Source organism: Wyeomyia smithii, chromosome 2 (genome assembly GCF_029784165.1).
Source record: "Wyeomyia smithii strain HCP4-BCI-WySm-NY-G18 chromosome 2, ASM2978416v1, whole genome shotgun sequence".
Classification (NCBI taxonomy): domain Eukaryota; kingdom Metazoa; phylum Arthropoda; class Insecta; order Diptera; family Culicidae; genus Wyeomyia; species Wyeomyia smithii.
The window spans coordinates 196,637,563-196,655,835 of record NC_073695.1 but is presented as its reverse complement, the minus strand read 5'-3'; the positions used below and the strand labels follow the sequence as shown (position 1 = coordinate 196,655,835).

The window sequence follows — 18,273 nt, the reverse complement described above, 5'->3', positions numbered from 1 at the left end:
GAGATTGCTTCCCAAGCACGTTCGACGGAATCATAGACCTTGCCATTTTAAATTTGCTATTTGTCTGTATAAGGATGAGAATTATCGACTGAAATGGCTATCGATAGTTATCGATGATTTCCTACTACTATCGATACCTTTTTCATATCTATATAATAGCTTGTTTCAGTCGAAGCCGCTCACGGGACGAAAGAGCGTTTGGGGTTAAAGTCCCATCAAAAGAAATCAATCAATCAATCGAAGCCGCTCATTATAGTTCTAGACAGCGACAACAGCAGTCTTCCCTTAGCAGCAGCCGTAGCAGTGCAGTACCAGGCGGATAGCGGCCACAGCTGTGGCATAGCAATGGATAGTGCACTAGTTGCAGCAGATCTCAGCATTGATAGCAGCTGGGCCAGCTGATGCAGCGTATAGCAGCCAAAACATTGGCATGGCTACGGATAGCGTAGCAGTTGCAGCGGGTTTAGCATCGATAGCAGCTGATGCAGTGAGGCACTTTAGTGAAATGCAGTCTCTGTGCGATAGCGGGCACTAGTAAATGCATTCAATAAAAAGTTGACTCATTTTGACAACACATGACCCGTCTACTTTTGAGTGTTAAATCAGCTTTTCACTGTTTATTTTATCACAAGGAATACTTTTTTCGCACTGTCAGTGATAACGCCAAGATGTGATCCGATATTGGATTGAACAACAAATTAAATAATGACTGACACTCAAGCAGTCGGGTTTTTTTTCTTGTAAAAGTATTCTACTTCATCCTTGCGGTCGTGGCTTTGCACACAACCCTCCTGTGATTTTTTTCACCGACTTTTCAACAGCTGAGGGCTGAGCGCTCGGTAAAACGTTCGGTAGTACAAATTACTACCGATCGATCAGTAATCAAATTTTTGTTGCTTTCTGTCATTATTACCGACCTAATTTGTGAAAACGGCAAATGCAATTAGTTGCCAAAACCACCGATCAAATCTGTAAGTTGTGTGAGACAATACCGAATGATCTGTGATGTTTGTTATTTGTTCACTTTTAATTATTTAAGTAAACCAGAAATATGATGTAATATTGTTTTGATAAAAAAATATTTTTATTCAAATATTATTAAAAATTTTATCTATAAAAAACCAAAAAAAAAATTCAAAATCGACGCTCGCCGCACCGAATTTGTGAGGGTGAAAATCAATTAACCTTCATGCCAGTTGTGCTCTTAGTTTCAAAGCCGAAGATCTTCCGGATGTGTCCATCAACTAGGCGGTGTAAACTATTTACGTAGTATACAACAGATGCTCGGAAGTAGAGGCAAATTATGTGATGGTTTGATGCCTAAAGTATTTACAAATTTTATTATTATATACTTACGAAAAATTTGTACTATGCGATCATCTTTTAGCTGAAGTTGTTGGAGAAAGTCCTCCTTTTTTTCGTAGGAACTTCAATGTTAAAACGGAACCGAGAATGTGACTTGACAATCAGAACAAGAACAACGAATAGAGATAAAGTGGCATCCATAAATTACGTAACACTCATAGGGGGGAGGGGGGTATCCCTAAGCGTTACGATTTGTGACACAGGGGGGAGGGGAGGTGAGTTCAGCGTTACGTAACAAAAAATCTCTGGAGACTCTCCAAAAACGAGCATTTTTATCAAGCAAATCCTTCTAAGCGTTACGTAATTTTAATGGAGGGGTAGGTGCTGGCGTTACGTTTCGTTACATATGGGGGGTGGGGGTCCAAAAATTGGCTTTTTTGCGTTACGTAATTTATGGATGTCGCCTAAGTGACTTTTCACCTACGCACACTAGTAAACGTGTAAACCCGTGTATAGTTGCTTTTGTTTCTTCCAACCTGTAAATCATCGCATTTCGTTGCTTCGACTTTTATCACTTTTCCACCATTTTTGGTCGATTATATTTAGCGCCTTCTTCCGAATTCTGATCACGAATGAGAAAATTTATTCAGAAACAAGTTTAAAACATCTAATGAGTGTTCAACTGAATTTTTGTCCAGCTGCTAAAAAAATAACATTGCAGACAAAACAGCTATTTAAAAATATTTTCCCCAACTAGTGGCACTAACACATTCGTGCGTAAAAAGGTCTATAGAAAAAAATTGACAGCTCTATAGTTGGTCCAGTAGTTTTTTACCAATATTCGGTAAAAGTTTAATTTACCGAACAGTTCAGTAGAAAATATAGCAATATTCAGTAAAATCATTTGCTGAATACAGAAAATATGTAAAGTTATATCAATTTTACAAACTACTCTGTATTTTCTCAAACTTACCGATCGAAATTGTAATAATAATTAACGAACATTTATTATCTGATTAAGTGTGTATGATAGCCAGCTCAATTTTGTTAGTTTCGTTGGAAAGCTGAGAGAATTTCGTAATTCAGCATGTATTTGTATATCATTGAAATACGTAACTATATTGTTAAAGACAGAACAAATTACTACATCAAAATATACTAACAACTTCTGGAAATATTATGTCGATATAACCAATATTTAAAGAGTAAATAAAAAAGATCACGACTTTTAGCTCTCGTACCTCTGTGCACTGATTAAATTGTTCAAGCCAAATGAACAGAATTATTTGTGGCAGCCCTGTTGCCAACATTAGTTGCAGCCCTGTACAGTATAGAGTACGTTCAGAGTTTTGTTAAAGTGACATTGGTGAATAAATATGGTGAGTAAATCCTTTGTTGTTGTTTTCGTTTGAGCAAGTTTGCGATTTTCACGATTTGAAAACCTACATTAAAATATAATTGTTCTTTTTATAAGAATTATGGAACCATCCAGTAGTACATCAGTGTCGGTTGCTGCACCTAATAAAACAGCTGCAGAAAAACACGCTGAACGCATGGAAAGGCTACGTAAGCTTCACATGCAGCGAAATGAAGCACGTAATTCCAACCATCAAGAAGTCGTAGCAGAGGACGAACGCAAAAAACTGCCTACCAACTGGGAAGCTCGTAAACGGCAAGCAGATTGGCTAATCGAGGACAGCAAAGCGAAGGCGGATGCTGAAGCTAAAGGACTTGATTACAACCGTGTTAAGTTGATGAAAGTCTCGGCCGCGGAAGCTGATCGATTTGATAAGTTAAAAGCAAAGAAAAAGAATGCCGACCCAGGATTTTCAGATTACGAAGCTCAAACGGCCCGACAGTATAATCGATTGATTAAAACTATGGAACCAAGAGATTTAGTTAGGTACGAAGAACAAAAACAAAAGTATGGTGACGCATTCTACGGGGGACCAAACGTGGTTTTACAAGGCTTACACAAAGACTCGCCAAACGCGGTCGATAAGATGGTAAAAGATTTGGAACAGCAGATCGATAAAAGGAAGAAGTTCTCTCGTAGGAGAACTCACAACGATGATGCCGATATCGATTATATCAACGAGAAGAACGCACGATTTAACAAGAAGCTCGAACGATTTTATGGAGAACATACGGCGGAAATTAAGCAAAATTTGGAACGTGGTACCGCGATTTAAAAATTACTTCGAATCATCTTTTATATTCCTGTCATTAGGTTTTCATGCTTTTTAATATAATGTAAAAAATATGTATGTATCTGAAAAATAAATCGTATACCCATAGAAATATTACTCCAAATGTGTCCTTTGTTCATCTTTTTCGGGGGAACAATAACAATAGTGAGATGTTTGTTGTTCGGTCGTTTCTGTAGAATTTGGTAGGGAAAGATGAAATTAGTTGCTTCATTTATTGTTTATACCGTCAGCAACTCGAACAAAACCAATGTAGGGTGGGGCCTTATGCGAGCGACGAGCTACTCGCTTGACCAATTTTAGTATTACTATCTTCCGTAATTGTGGTCCCCGTGGTTCTGTGGTTAGCGATGTCGGTCGGCTAGCTCTCCCACACGGTTGTGATATCGGGTTCGATTCCCGATCAATTCGAGGGTCTTTTCGAGCTGAAAATTTTCTCGACTCAGCACTGGGGCACGGTGTATCGTTGTACTTATCCTACAACATGCAAAATGTGCCGAAAACAATATCGATAACGTATTCTCTCAACTAATCTAGTTGATCGAGACCGCATTAGCCCCCCAGGCTAGCGTGCGATATTGTTGTTATCTTCCGTAATTCGCGTTGACGGTGTTGCTGATATTTGTTTGGTTTTTGCATGCGAAAAAGAAGGAAGGAAATATTTTTGCTTTTGTCATCACGCACACTTTGACAATTGCATATGAGAGTTCACGTAGGTGCGAACAGCCTTCGAAATCTCTTTCAACGCGAATAACGGGCCCATAGATACGGCAGATGGTTTGAATCTCATGTTTAAGGGCTTTTGTTGGTCAACAATGATGACGTAGAACTCCAAAAACAATGTGGAAAAAGGTGGCGGGGGTTGTTAAATGGCACTACGTCCCAACAATCAATTGTGTTGATTTGTTACGGGATTGATTTTTGAATTTGATAAGCGAATTTCAGTTGAACTAAAGCTGGGTTCACCACGACAAAATAATATTGTTTGTTGGGGTTGTTGCAAAAGAGGTCTAATAAATTTCTTATTGAACGTCTTAGTAGAATGGAACTGAATATGAAGAATGAGTTATGTTTCTATTTAATTCTACTACTGTAGTAGAATTGAATGGAGACAACCTATTTTTACTATAGCTCTAGTTATTTTATTTATCGATGTGTTAATGTTAACGCCGTAATGACCAGTGACCACTCATTATAATAATTTATAATATATTCAAGTCATATGACAATTTTAAGCATGATTATCTTTTAACCCTAAAAAAGATAATCATATTTTTGTGTGCTTAAAAGGATAATTGTTGGGATGCGACCTGATGAACAGGCATTCGAGACATCTACTACCTGTCACTATAGATACTAGTGCGTCATCGGAATGACTGGCAACATTGTCATCGAGTAGGAGAAGAGCGAATCATATGAAGCAATCCGGTCGACTAAGTGTTCCTCGCAAACCCATCGCGAAGTTATTCTTTTATCAGATGTAAATCTAAGCTTTTAGTATTACAACCACTCGTCTTATTAATTAGACTCGTAACAAATTGGCGACGAGGTAAAACGGTCCGCTAAGTGTTTTATTTCGCGAAAATCATTGCAATTAGTTGCAAGCGTTGTGAGCAGGAAACAAAATGGCGCAATCAGCATCAACGCCGTCCACTGGCGAACAATGGCTCAGGCAAATTTTATCCAACCAACATGAATTGATGACCAGATTATCGCAACAGTTGAACAGCATTCAGGTGGCTGTTCAGTACTCGACGAGGAACGAGCTGGTACTCGATTCACTTGCGAGTAACATCACCGAGTTCATTTACGATCTGGAACAAGGAAGTTCTTTCGATGCTTGGTTCTCCCGATATGCGGATTTGTTTGAGAAGGATGCGGCGAAATTAGACGACAGCGCCAAGGTTCGTCTGTTACTGCGGAAATTAAATCCCGCTGCACATGACAGGTACACATCCTTCATTCTACCAAAACTGTCAAAGGATTTTAATTTTGCTGAGACAGTTGCAAAGCTTAAAATCATTTTCGGCACACCGGTGTCAACGTTCAATCGTCGTTATCGGTGCTTGCAAACGACGAAGGACGACCGAGAGGATTTTATCAGCTATTCCTGTAAAGTGAACCGAGCATGTGTGGACTTTGCCTGATATTCGTGTGCGGGTTAAAGTCGGCAAAAGACGCAGATATACGGATGCGGTTACTTGCCAAAATAAATGACACACAAGACATTACGCTTGAGAAAATCGTGGAGGAATGCAAAAGTTTAATCAACCTCAAGCAGGACACTGTATTGATCGGTAACAAGGTACCCTCTACATCACTTTTAACAAATGCAGTTCGGATCGACCCTAAGCAAAAATTCAAGGGCAGATCTGGCGAAAGACAGGACAGTGCTCCAAAAACACCCTGTTGGTCCTGTGGTAGTATGCATTTCTCGAGCCAGTGTCAGTTCAAGGATCACAAATCGCGAAGGCTATTGTGCCTGTTTTACTGCGAAAAATCGGCAGAAATCATCAACATTCAACACCAAGAAGCAGCAGCATTCAAGTAAGAGTGTTTTCGTCGGTAACGTAAAGCAAAGTCGGCGGTACACAAAGGTAAACATCAACGGAGTTCCAATAAATTCGCAGCTAGATTCGGGATCAGATATAACCATTATCTCTCGTGAAAACTGGAAAAAAGTGGGATGTCTAGCAACAAATCCGACAGACTGCGTAGCTAAAACGGCTTCCGGTGGCAAGCTGAACATTTCGGATATGTTTCCGGCTACTGTCAGCATCGGTGGCATAGTTAAAACGTGCAAAATTTACATGTGTGGTACTAACCTCAACCTTAACGTGTTGGGTTCCGATGCAATGGATAAATTCGGTCTGTGGGATGTACCATTATCATCAATTTGTAGTTTGGTACATAGTAGTGATTTCGATGATGATGTTGCCGATTTGAAGGCTCGTTTTCCAAATGTTTTTAGTAACACTATGGGCCTCTGTAAGAAAACGCAGGTGCATCTTACACTCAAACCAGATACACAGCCTGTGTTCAAGCCGAAGCGCCCAGTGGCCTATAGTGTAGAAGCGTTAGTGGAAGAGAAACTTCGCAGACTTGAAGGCTTGGGTATAATCACACCGATTACGTATGCCGATTGGGCGGCTCCAATCGTCGTGGTTCGAAGACCGAATCGCTCAGTGCGAATCTGTGCAGACTTTTCAACGGGTCTCAATAATGCTTTGAAGCCAAATAGTCATCCACTACCACTTCCTGAAGACATTTTCGCACGCATGGCAAATTGCACAATCTTTGGGCATATCGATCTGTCCGATGCATACCTTCAGGTAGAGGTAGACGATGAAAGCCGAAAATTGCTTGTCATCAATACACACAAAGGACTCTACCGTTTCAATCGTCTTTCACCCGGCATTCGTACAGCGCCGGGCGAATTTCAACAAATCATGGATGCCATGCTCAGTGGAATTGAATACGCCTGTCCGTATCTTGATGATATCCTAGTGGGAGGCCGAACGAGAGCAGAACTGAAACATAATTTGCAGCAAGTATTAGGACGTCTGCAAGAGTACGGATTTACCGTTAGAATTGAAAAGTGTAGTTTTTTCATGAGTCAGGTGAAATATCTGGGTCAATTAATGGATCGTGAGGGTATTCGTCCGGATCCAGAGAAAATCGCCGCCATCATCAGCATGCCTGCACCACACGATGTCCCTACGCTTAGGTCCTATTTAGGAGCTGTGAATTATTACGGGAAATACATAAGGGAAATGAGGAATCTTCGGCAACCTTTGGATGAACTACTAAAAAGGGTACCAGCTTCAGTTGGTCCGATAAATGCCAACGTTCGTTCGATCGTTTCAAGGAGGTTCTACAGAGTTCATTGTTATTGACGCACTACAATCCACGACTGGATATGGTCGTTTCAGCTGATGCGTCCAATGTGGGCATTGGTGCCCGCATAGCACATCGTTTCCCGGACGGTTCGAAGAAGGCTATATACCATGCATCCAGAAGCATCACTCCGGCTGAATCGAAATATAGCCAAATTGAAAAAGAGGCATTGGCACTTATATTTGCTGTGACCAAGTTCCATAGGATGGTTTATGGTCGTCACTTCGTTTTACAAACAGATCACAAACCGTTATTAGCTATATTTGGATCGAAACAAGGTATTCCTGCTTACACTGCCAACCGTTTACAGAGGTGGGCGCTAGCTATGCTATTATACGATTTCAGCATCGAGTATATAGCCACGGATCATGTCGGACACGCCGATATCTTATCTCGTCTGATTAATTCGCATATTAAACCCGACGAAGAGTATGTTATCGCGTCAATAGAGCTTGAGTCAATCATCTGTAGCATTGTTAGCGAGTCCGTCGGTTTCTTGCCTGTCACTTATAGAATGATAGCCGAAGAGACCGCGAAGGATGATACTCTGCAGAAAGTGAAAACTTACATAAAAAATGGTTGGCCCCAAAGCAAGAGAGAAATCGTAGGCAGTCCCGAGATTCAGCAGTTTTTTTCTCGGCGAGATGCGCTTAGTTTAGCTCAGAAGTGTTTATTGTATGCAGAGAGGATTGTGATACCAAAAAAATTGCAGAAACGTGTACTTGAACAACTTTATAAAGGTCATCCAGGCGTCGAACGTACCCGTTCGTTGGCATGCAATTTTGTTTATTGGCCAAACATCGACTACCATATTAATGAGATGGTACGTGGTTGTAATGAGTGCGCCATGGTAGCAAAGTCAGATACAAAAACATCCCTCGAGTCGTGGCCAATTCCAGAGAAATCGTGGCAAAGGGTACATATAGACTATGCAGGCCCTGTGAACGATATGTATTTCTTGGTTCTGGTGGATGCACTATCAAAATGGCCAGAGGTAGTGGCAACTAAGCGGATTACCACGTCAGCAACTTTGGCTATACTTAGAAGTATTTTCGCCAGGTTTGGTATGCCGGAAGTTATGGTATCGGATAACGGTACACAGTTTACCAGCGATAAGTTCGAACGGTTTTGTGAAGTAAACGGTATCATACATCTCAAGACAGCACCCTATCATCCGCAAAGCAATGGACAGGCGGAGAGATTCGTCGACACATTTAAACGCGCAGTGAAAAAAATCCAGGCAGGAGGGGAAGAATTGCAGGAAGCCATTGATACGTTTCTTCTCTGTTACCGTTCTACTCCTTGCCGTAGTGCTCCAGATTCTAAATCTCCCGGTGAAGTAATTTTGAGTGGACGGCTTCGCACTTCACTTGAACTTATCCGGCCACCAAGCAGTTCCAGCAAATGCCCGGACTCCATTCAAGATCAGCAGTATAATCGAAAACACGGAGCAAAACCAAAAAGCTTTGATGTGAAAGACAAGGTGTTCGCCAAAGTGTATCAAGGTACAAATTGGAGCTGGGTAGCAGGTGAAATAGTAGAACGAATTGGTGCCGTCATCTATAACGTATGGATTCCTGAACGTCAGCAGCTTTTAAGATCACACAGCAACCAGTTACGAAAACGACATGGGGACAGCGTAAGCAATGACACCGTGTCTGATACTTCGGTACCCTTAGATCTTTTGTTAAATGCCTGTGGTATAAATTCACCCGAAGATCAAGTGGAACTCACTTTGGAGGACGTGCCATTGAACGAGATACAACGTGAGCTACTACAAGAAGTGTTTGCTAATGGAGCCGATGTCCCTACCGCAATAAACAGAGAGGTTCCTGAGGAGCGACGTTCAACAAGAACCCGGAAGCTTCCCGGGCGTTATAGACCGTATCACCTATACTAAACGGGGAGGTGTTGGGATGCGACCTGATGAACAGGCATTCGAGACATCTACTACCTGTCACTAGATACTAGTGCGTCATCGGAATGACTGGCAACATTGTCATCGAGTAGGAGAAGAGCGAATCATATGAAGCAATCCGGTCGACTAAGTGTTCCTCGCAAACCCATCGCGAAGTTATTCTTTTATTAGATGTAAATATAAGCTTTTAGTATTACAACCACTCGTCTTATTAATTAGACTCGTAACAATAATCATGCGTTAAATTGACTCCCGAGTCGGGATTCCCGACTTTCAAATGATTGAAAATCCAACTTTTTCTTTATAAGTTATCGACGTATGGTTATTACGGTGTTAACTCATCGATTAATAACAAAAATCAGAATTTAGGATTTAAAATTCAAAAAAAGAAATTTAAAGACAAGAAAAGAGTGCAATATTGCTGAAATCGAGGCGTCAAATCGACACAGACTATCTTTCCAGCTTTAAGTATATCTTTGTATTTGTATTTGTGAGGTATACAAGGGGGCCAAGGGCCGGGTCACTGGTGTGATGAGGCACCATTCATGCTATACCAGTGATAAGAGGATTGGCATCACAGCCTCAGTAACCAGCTGGTCAATTAAAATCTGTGTAATTAACTAGAATAACCCTGGGCAAGTTGCAAAAATACTGTCTCGTTAGGGTAGCATCTTGGCAAGACCCCTGAGTTATAACTAGTCAATTAACTGCCGAAGGATAAGGAAAGGCAAGGATCTCTGAATGTTAATAAGTGTGTGTAAGTGTGAGTGCGTGTGTGTGTAAATGTATGTGCATCTGTTTGTTTGTTGAGTTTACTATGCTGAAAAATAATGATGATAAGACGATAATAATAAAAATAATGATATTACCAATAATAATCGTAACAATAATAAAAATAAAAACAGAACATAATAATAACAACATATGCTAATCAATGAACAAAAAAAAACATGATAAAATAATACTTAGCTTTCAAAACGAAGAACTGTGGTTTCTTGATCAAATTTCGCTGTGTTGGTGAATTCAACACATATCTAGACATCTAAACTCGAAGTTTCATTATGAAACTCGGAATAAAATCGTGAAAGTTAAATATAAAAAAAAAACAAAAAGGGAAAGAGAAAAAGAATGTATATTTGAACGATGTAGTCTATAAAGAAACCACGTACACGTTTACTAAATAATACTACATACAACAATACAACTTTGCACATGAAACTAACAGTAAAAAGTGAAGAATTTAAGTTCACGTTTAACTACAGTCCATCCATAAATGCATAAGAGTCACACTGCCAGAAAAAAGTAGAAGCATTAATTCATTTTATCTAATAATTAACGAAGTATCATGTGGGACTGTAATGCATTCATGGATATAGACAAGAAAAGAGCTTGCACTAAGTGGTCTGGTCCACGTGTGAGAAAAATTCTTTAGTGTTAATTAATTGTTAATTGTTAATTGTTAAGAAACTTTCTCACATAGGAGATTGCCGAGATCAGAGTAGGAAAGACTACAACATAGGTATCCGCCACCCGGGAGCACGCGCCCTTGGGCTGTCAAAACTCTCATACAATAGTTTTGTGGCTCCATCTTAGGATTCCGTAAAGCTATAAGAACCCGAGATAGGAGCTCAACCACCAAGCTCAGGGATCTTTCCAGCTTTAAGTATATCGGAACATTATAATAAAGTAAATAGAAGTAAAAATTGAGTAACAAGGTTGAGTATATAGTAATTCGACATAATATTTTACATAACAATTAGCACATTACGGACACACATAAAAAATCCGTTTGTATCATTTGTAAAATTTTATGTGATTATTACTGGAGTATTCATTATGTGAGATTCCAATTAGGCTGATACAAACTTCGAAATCTTTTTATGTCCAAGGTTATCAAACTTAGCAAAGGGGGTGGCAAAAAATAAATAACACCGAGACGAAAAAAAGAAATATCTTTGATAAAAGTTTGTGTGCAAGTTATGACAAACTTGCACTCAAATATATGTTGAAAAATAACGCTTTATTATCATTATTATCTTCCCCATCTTGAGACGAAAGTTATTGAAACTTTGGGAATTGAAGTTCAAACTGAACTTGGGATTTTATTTATTGCCGCAGCATATTTACCATTTCAATGCACACGCGAGCTCAAAAATTATTTTAAAGGTGATTTACAAAAACTCACCAGAAATCGTTCGAAATTTTTCATAATCGGCGATTTTAACGCTTAACATCGTTCATGGAATAATTCTCAAAGTAATTCCAATGGCAAAATTTTATTCAATGATTGTTCTTCGGGATACTATTCTATTTTGTCTCCGAATAGTCCTACATGCTTTTCTTCTGTAAGAAACCCTTCAACAATTGATTTGGTGCTAACAGATCAAAGTCATGTATGTAGTGATTTGATCACACATGCTGACTTCGATTCTGACCATCTTCCAATAACTTTTTCTTTATCACATGAATCAGTTTTAAACCCTATGAGCTCTGTTTTTAATTATAACAAGGCTAATTGGGAAAGATACAAAACTCATATTGAGAGAAATTTCAATAATGAGCTTGATTTGCAAAACGAAGTGAATATTGATTCCGCTTTGGAAGCATTAAAATGTGCAATTGTTGATGCCAGGAATTATTCTGTTCCAAAAGCTCAAGTGAAATTTGATACACCAATAATTGACGAAAATCTTCAACTTCTAATTCGTTTGAAAAATGTCCGCAGACGTCAATATCAACGTTCTCGTGACCCTGTTTTTAAAACTATTTATAAAGATTTACAGAAAGAGATTAAACATAGATTTACTCTTCTGAGAAATCAAAATTTTGAGACTAAAGTTGAAAAATTGAAACCATATTCAAAACCATTTTGGAAGCTGTCGAAGATTCTTAAGAAACCTTCAAAGCCTATCCCAGTTTTAAAAGATGGTGAACGTTTTCTTCTATCCAATGAACAAAAGGCTCAAAGACTTGCTCAGCAGTTTGAGAGTGTTCATAACTCAAATTTGAATTTTGTGAGTCCAATTGAAAATGAAGTCACACGTCAATTTGATTTAATTTCTTCCCAGAATTTTTTACCTGCAGAAATAATTGAAACTAACTTGCATGAGATTAAATCAATTATTAAAAATTTCAAAAATATGAAAGCACCTGGTGCAATGGAATCTTTAATATACTAATCAAACATCTCCCTGAGAGCACAATGGAATTTTTAGTGAAAATTTTCAATTGCTGCTTCAAAATTGCATATTTTCCCAAATTATGGAAAAATGCAAAAATCACTCCCATTTTAAAACCGGATAAGAACCCAGCTGAAGTTTCAAGTTATCGACCAATCAGTTTGCTTTCTTCAATAAGTAAACTGTTTGAGAGAATTATTCTTAACCGAATGATGTCACACATCAACGAAAATTCAATTTTTGCAAATGAACAGTTTGGATTTCGCCATGGGCATTCCACAACTCATCAATTGCTCAGAGTTACTAATATGATACGAGCTAACAAATCTGAAGGTTATTCCACTGGAGCTGCTCTTTTAGACATAGAAAAAGCATTCGACAGTGTTCGGCATAAAGGTTTGATTGCGAAATTGCAAACTTTTAATTTTCCAATTTTCCTAATCAAAATTTTAAAAAATTATCTTACTGATCGAACTCTGCAGGTTGTCTGTCAGAATTCAAAATCTGATAGATTTCCTGTCAGAGCAGGTGTACCTCAAGGTTCAGTCTTGGGTCCAGTCCTGTACAACATATTCACTTCAGATCTTCCTGATTTGCCTCCAGGATGCACAAAGTCATTGTTCTGCGATGACACAAGCATTTCCGTAAAAGGAAAAAGTCTTCGTGTCATATGCAGTCGATTGCAGAAAAGTTTAGATATTTTTTCTTCCTACTTGCAAAAGTGGAAAATCTCTCCCAATGCTTCTAAAACTCAAATGATAATTTTTCCGCATAAGCCTAGGGCTTCTTTCCTCAAGAATCACGTTGTCAAGATGAATGGGGTTATTTTAAGTTGGTCCGACAAGGTTAAGTACTTGGGACTAATTTATGATAAAAAACTTATTTTCAAAGAGCACATTGAGAGTATACAAGCCAAGTGCATCAAATATACGAGATGTTTATATCCTCTCATTAACAGGAATTCTAAACTTTGTTTAAAGAACAAACTTTTGATTTACAAACAAATTTTTAGACCAGCAATGCTTTATGCTGTACCGATCTGGTCAAGTTGCTGTTCAACAAGGAAGAAAACGCTCCAAAGGATTCAGAATAAAATTCTGAAAATGATTTTGAAGCGTCCTCCTTGGTTTGGTACACTCGAATTACATAGACTTACTGGTGTTGAACCATTAGAAGCTATGTCAAATAGAATTATTAACAATTTTCGACAAAAATCGTTGCAATCCTCAATTGCTACGATAAGCTCTCTTTATAGCCAATAAGTTAGCAATTAAGTTAGTTGTAAGTTAACTTCCCCTTTTCTGACAAGTAGGTTTAAATCCCTACGAATGATAAGTCCTAATTGCGAAAGCAAACAAATCCTAACAATTAAAATTACAAATTTCTAACAGTGTTGAGAAGTCACCATTTGTGATTGGACACACATACTCATTATTTACTAATATTTATCATAAATACTTGAGCTACTAACAAATCCCCCCTTTAAAAAAAAAAAAAAAAAAAAAATCATTATTATCTATTTCGCTTGCCTTTTGACGACACTCTCTCTGTCACTGGACTTGTTCATTGCTAAATTAAGCATTAATGTTGTCGGAGAACAAATAAAATGAATAAAACGGTATGAGCTTTTTTTTCTTCCCCTTCCAATATTCAAGATTTTTTGGGGGGGGGGGGGGGGGGGGGTGACATAAAATGAAAATAAAATTTGTAACGGCCTTAGTTTTAGAAGATTTTCACGTAATTTTTAATGCCAACAATATGATATGTTGATATACACCGCAAATTCATCTAGTATTTTTTTTTGTTCTGTGACGTTTATCTGCAGTACATGAATTGTATGTGAAGAACATATCTATTTTAAGGGACACAAATTGTTGCAGTTACGTGTAATATTTATGCTGTCTCATAAAAAACGCGACCTAAGTGATTTTTCACGTAATTTTGTAGTGAAAATTTTTCTGAGTCTTCGCAATGAGGCATAAATTCGGCATAAAAAATACTGGCAGCCCGGTTCTGTAGTGACAGTGGCTGTCATTGATGGTAGCGAAACTGATGTTCCGAATTCCCGAATGTTGCCGAACAGTCTAGAATTATTCTGTGTCGAAGACGGTGTTGCTTAAATTCATTTTTGTAAGTCAACGAGACAAATTTTGATGAACTTTTATACTTTTGCAAAAAACTATTGAACGGTTTACATTTCCTGAACACGATAATTTTGGCGTATCATCAAACGATCCTTTTCTTCAAAACAGAGAACAATATTTCGAAAAAATCAAAGCAAGGTTAACCTCTAAAAGACATTTTCTGGAAGACCTGCGTCAGCTGTGCGTGAATTACAGCATCGTTAAAGATGGCCAAGTGGGGCGAAGGTGATCCTCGTTGGATTGTTGAAGAACGACCGGATGCAACCAACGTAAACAACTGGCATTGGACCGAGAAAAATGCAACACCCTGGTCAAAGGACAAGTTAAAAGCATTGTTGCAAGATTTTGTCATCAGTAAATCTGGACAGGAATGTAAAATTGTCGAGGTTGAAAAGCTTGATGGTGAAGCAACAGCCAACAATAGGAAAGGAAAGCTAATATTCTTCTACGAGTGGAATATCGTACTTAAATGGAGTGGGATAGTTGACGATGAGGATGTAACTGGAAAGGTTACAATTCCTAATTTGTCCGAGGAAAACGATATCGACGAAGTTGAACTAACAGTGTCAGTGGACACATCCAACAATGCTTCGGAAAAGCTGAAAGTGTTCATGTACAATATAGGACGTGATAAGCTGCGGAAACAGCTTCAAACGTACGTGGAAACACTGAAGAGTGATTTTGCTAAAGGCCTCATTCTGCCGAAGAAAGGCGAAGAGCAGAACGGAATAACGACTGTAAAACCGGATAAAGAGACGGTTTATGCTAGTGGTTTCAATAGGCAGAAAATCGAATTAGAGACTGTGACCAGCGGGACCAAACAAACTGGTTTGAAGCTTGATGTGAAAACGCTTGAAACCGTAGAACGGTTTCAATGTCGGGCTCATGAGCTGTACGATGCGCTTACCCGCACGGATATGGTGACCGCCTTCACAAGGGGTCATGTTAAATTGGATCTCTTCAAGGGAGGAGAGTATGTTGAACGTGGACCTAGTAACTTCCATAGCTGTGTTACTAATATTTGTTCTAACTTCTAGGTTCGTATTGTTTGGTGGCAATGTTAGTGGAACATATGTTGATATCGTTCCTAACAAGAAAATTACTCAAACATGGCGATTGAAGCAATGGCCTGCGGGACATTTTTCAAATGTAGTAATGGAGTTGATTGAGATGGTATGTATTCCAACAATGGTATTTGTAATGGAAAATATCATTTGCACATAGCATAAGAAACTCGTATAAAAGGCTCTATTACATAAGACGAGTCGAGAGTCACTTTATTCGACTGACCAATTTTGCGATAACGGTAGTCGCGTCGAGTGAATTTCAGTCGAGTGCTCGGCTGAGTCGACTGCTTGCTGGTTCGTGACTCTGTCAAGTTTTAATCGACTTTCCTAAATCGATATTTCGCTTGACTCGACACTGACTAGCAATAGGGCCCATAAAAATCTTCGTAATAATATACATTCGTCAAATGAAAAATGTACCAAATCATAACAATACAGCAGGATTAAAAGTTTCATCTTATTTTTCTACTACAGGAAGATCATACTGAGCTAAAATTGACCCAAACGATGATACCGGCCGCTGAGTTTGAAGCAACCAAGACTAATTGGAGCCGCTATTATTGGGATAGTATTCGATCTGCTTTTGGATTCGGCACCTTCCTATATTAACAGCAACAGCAGCCCAGGGGCATACATTAAGGTATTGTCTACCGAAGCGTGATCATCTATAGCTTATGCATACAATTTTGGTCTGTGAATGTTTACGAACGAAACTGAATAATAGATACAGATAGTTTAAAAACGCTTTCTCGACGAGAAAACTATAAAAAGTCTTTGTATTATCCAATCTATCTGAACCGTCTGAAAAAAAAGTGGTTTAAATGTTATTAGTTTCTGCTTGATAATAGAATTGCCACTACTTATTGTAAGTTTTTTTTTTTTGAAATTATATTTATTTTGATTGAAAACTGTTTAATCATAATTTTTCGACACTGACTAAAACTCTCGTTCAGCTGATCGTTATTGGCCGTAAATTACAGTGGCTCGAAGATCTAAAATAGGAGTTGATTCTTATGAAATAATTGGCTTATCTGTAGATTCGCACCGATAATTACGAAGTAAACATGCAAACGATACAAATAATTTGTTTTTCTTGAAAGTTGATGATTAATGATGAACATTTCTCAATCCATTTTACATGAGGTTTCATCGTAAACCATTGTTCTTATAGTGCGGAAAGCAGGAGAAGCCACATTTCGTATTTACATGATCCATGCCTGGTCCTGGTCACGTTCGTAAAACCAAGCAATATTCGGCCTTACTTTTACAGTATATTTAAAAACTTTAGGTAGTCTTTTTTTATTTGTATAGACGAATATTCTGAAACCTTAGTTGCTTACAACTTGCACAGCCGTTTCAAAGGGAACGCTTGGTAGTTTGTTGGGAAATAAATGCGATGAAACTCCATTACGCGATTAAATAAATTTAATCGTAGAAAAACTATAAAATATAAAAGAAAATAATCAAGAGTAAATAAACAATTTGTTGGAATTAAAATATTTTCACAGCCAAATGAATTAAAAGCCAGTTGAATGAGTTCCAGCTTCTGTGTGCTTGCTCATACGTAAAACGATATTCGGTTGCACAAATGGTCAACTATTACTGCAGCGGAACATTACAATCTCAGTTGCAGACGTTTTCGTATTACCAGAACGAATTTTTCGCCCGAATAATTTCACCTTGCAGCGAATGTTATCGTTCTATTTGTTGCTCTTGATGCTATCGATAAACCGGCAAACATATGGCCTGCATATCAAGACATCTTTTTCAGTAGAATCGTCTTACTTTGGTTAGCGGCACTGATAGCGTCAGTTGATTCGTCATCAGGAGTTATGCCGTGGTAGTTGATCTCCGGTGTTGGTTGTGGTCAGTTGAACTAGTTGTTAAAACATCGATTGTTATGAATGGAGCTAGAATTACTTCTTTGTGAACAGTAAAATATTTCACTCAGGTATGCTGCCCGAGCTGGTCCATAATAAACCGTTTAGCTATTATAAAAGATAGTGTGCATAAGAGCAAGATCGCCCCAAATCACCGATGGTCGAATATCGACCATTTTTGATTTGAATGAAACTTTGCACACGTAGTTGGCTCAGCAAACTGAGCATTTTCCACAGATGAAGCGATTTTTTACACCCATGAGTTACATTCTAAAAGGGCGTATGCCTTTTGGCATAGGTTTTATTCGAAGCATTGTAGCCCAGAAACCGTTGGTTGTATAGAAAAACTGTCTGAGAATGAGTTGTAGGGAATTAAAAATGCACCATAAAAAAAATATACACTGTACAAAAAAATTTTGTTTTTGACCAAAAAAAATTAAAAATAAACATTAAATTTCAATTTAAAAAAAAAGAGTTTAAATTTTTTTTTTATTTTTTTTTTAAAGAAACTTGACGTTAACACGCAACTTTAAAAAAAAAGTCCAGGATGGAGAAATGAAAAATATTTTTTTTATGGTAGATTATTTTTTTTATAAAAATTCTAATTTAAACATTGTTCAAAATATTTGTATTCTGATGATTTTCAAAGATGCAGAGAGTCATTTTGAATCAAAAA

At 38.1% G+C, this 18,273-nt stretch overlaps 3 protein-coding genes across 4 annotated transcripts; all 3 read left to right on the top strand.

The window, feature by feature from the left end:
* Positions 1 to 2,651: 2,651 nt before the first annotated feature.
* On the top strand, positions 2,652 to 3,611 carry LOC129722846 (pre-mRNA-splicing factor Syf2). The gene is made up of 2 exons (XM_055676639.1): positions 2,652 to 2,717; positions 2,780 to 3,611. Exon 2 carries the CDS (start codon positions 2,784 to 2,786, stop codon positions 3,495 to 3,497), a length of 714 nt encoding a protein of 237 aa, XP_055532614.1. The 5' UTR covers positions 2,652 to 2,717; positions 2,780 to 2,783; the 3' UTR covers positions 3,498 to 3,611.
* Positions 3,612 to 5,137: 1,526 nt separating this feature from the next.
* Positions 5,138 to 9,309, top strand: LOC129720304 (uncharacterized protein K02A2.6-like). Its single transcript, XM_055671766.1, has 3 exons — positions 5,138 to 5,416; positions 6,020 to 7,327; positions 7,381 to 9,309. The coding sequence occupies exons 1-3, from the start codon at positions 5,138 to 5,140 to the stop codon at positions 9,307 to 9,309; spliced, it is 3,516 nt and encodes a 1,171-aa protein (XP_055527741.1).
* Positions 9,310 to 14,539: 5,230 nt separating this feature from the next.
* On the top strand, positions 14,540 to 16,586 carry LOC129724260 (activator of 90 kDa heat shock protein ATPase homolog 1). 2 transcript variants are annotated; one of them, XM_055678988.1, is made up of 4 exons: positions 14,540 to 14,636; positions 14,759 to 15,623; positions 15,688 to 15,823; positions 16,192 to 16,586. In XM_055678988.1, the coding sequence occupies exons 2-4, from the start codon at positions 14,857 to 14,859 to the stop codon at positions 16,324 to 16,326; spliced, it is 1,038 nt and encodes a 345-aa protein (XP_055534963.1). In that variant the 5' UTR covers positions 14,540 to 14,636; positions 14,759 to 14,856; the 3' UTR covers positions 16,327 to 16,586. The 2 variants fall into 2 exon arrangements, with proteins under 2 accessions (XP_055534963.1, XP_055534962.1); XM_055678987.1 differs by having other exon boundaries at positions 14,553 to 15,623.
* The last annotated feature ends 1,687 nt before the right edge of the window (positions 16,587 to 18,273 follow it).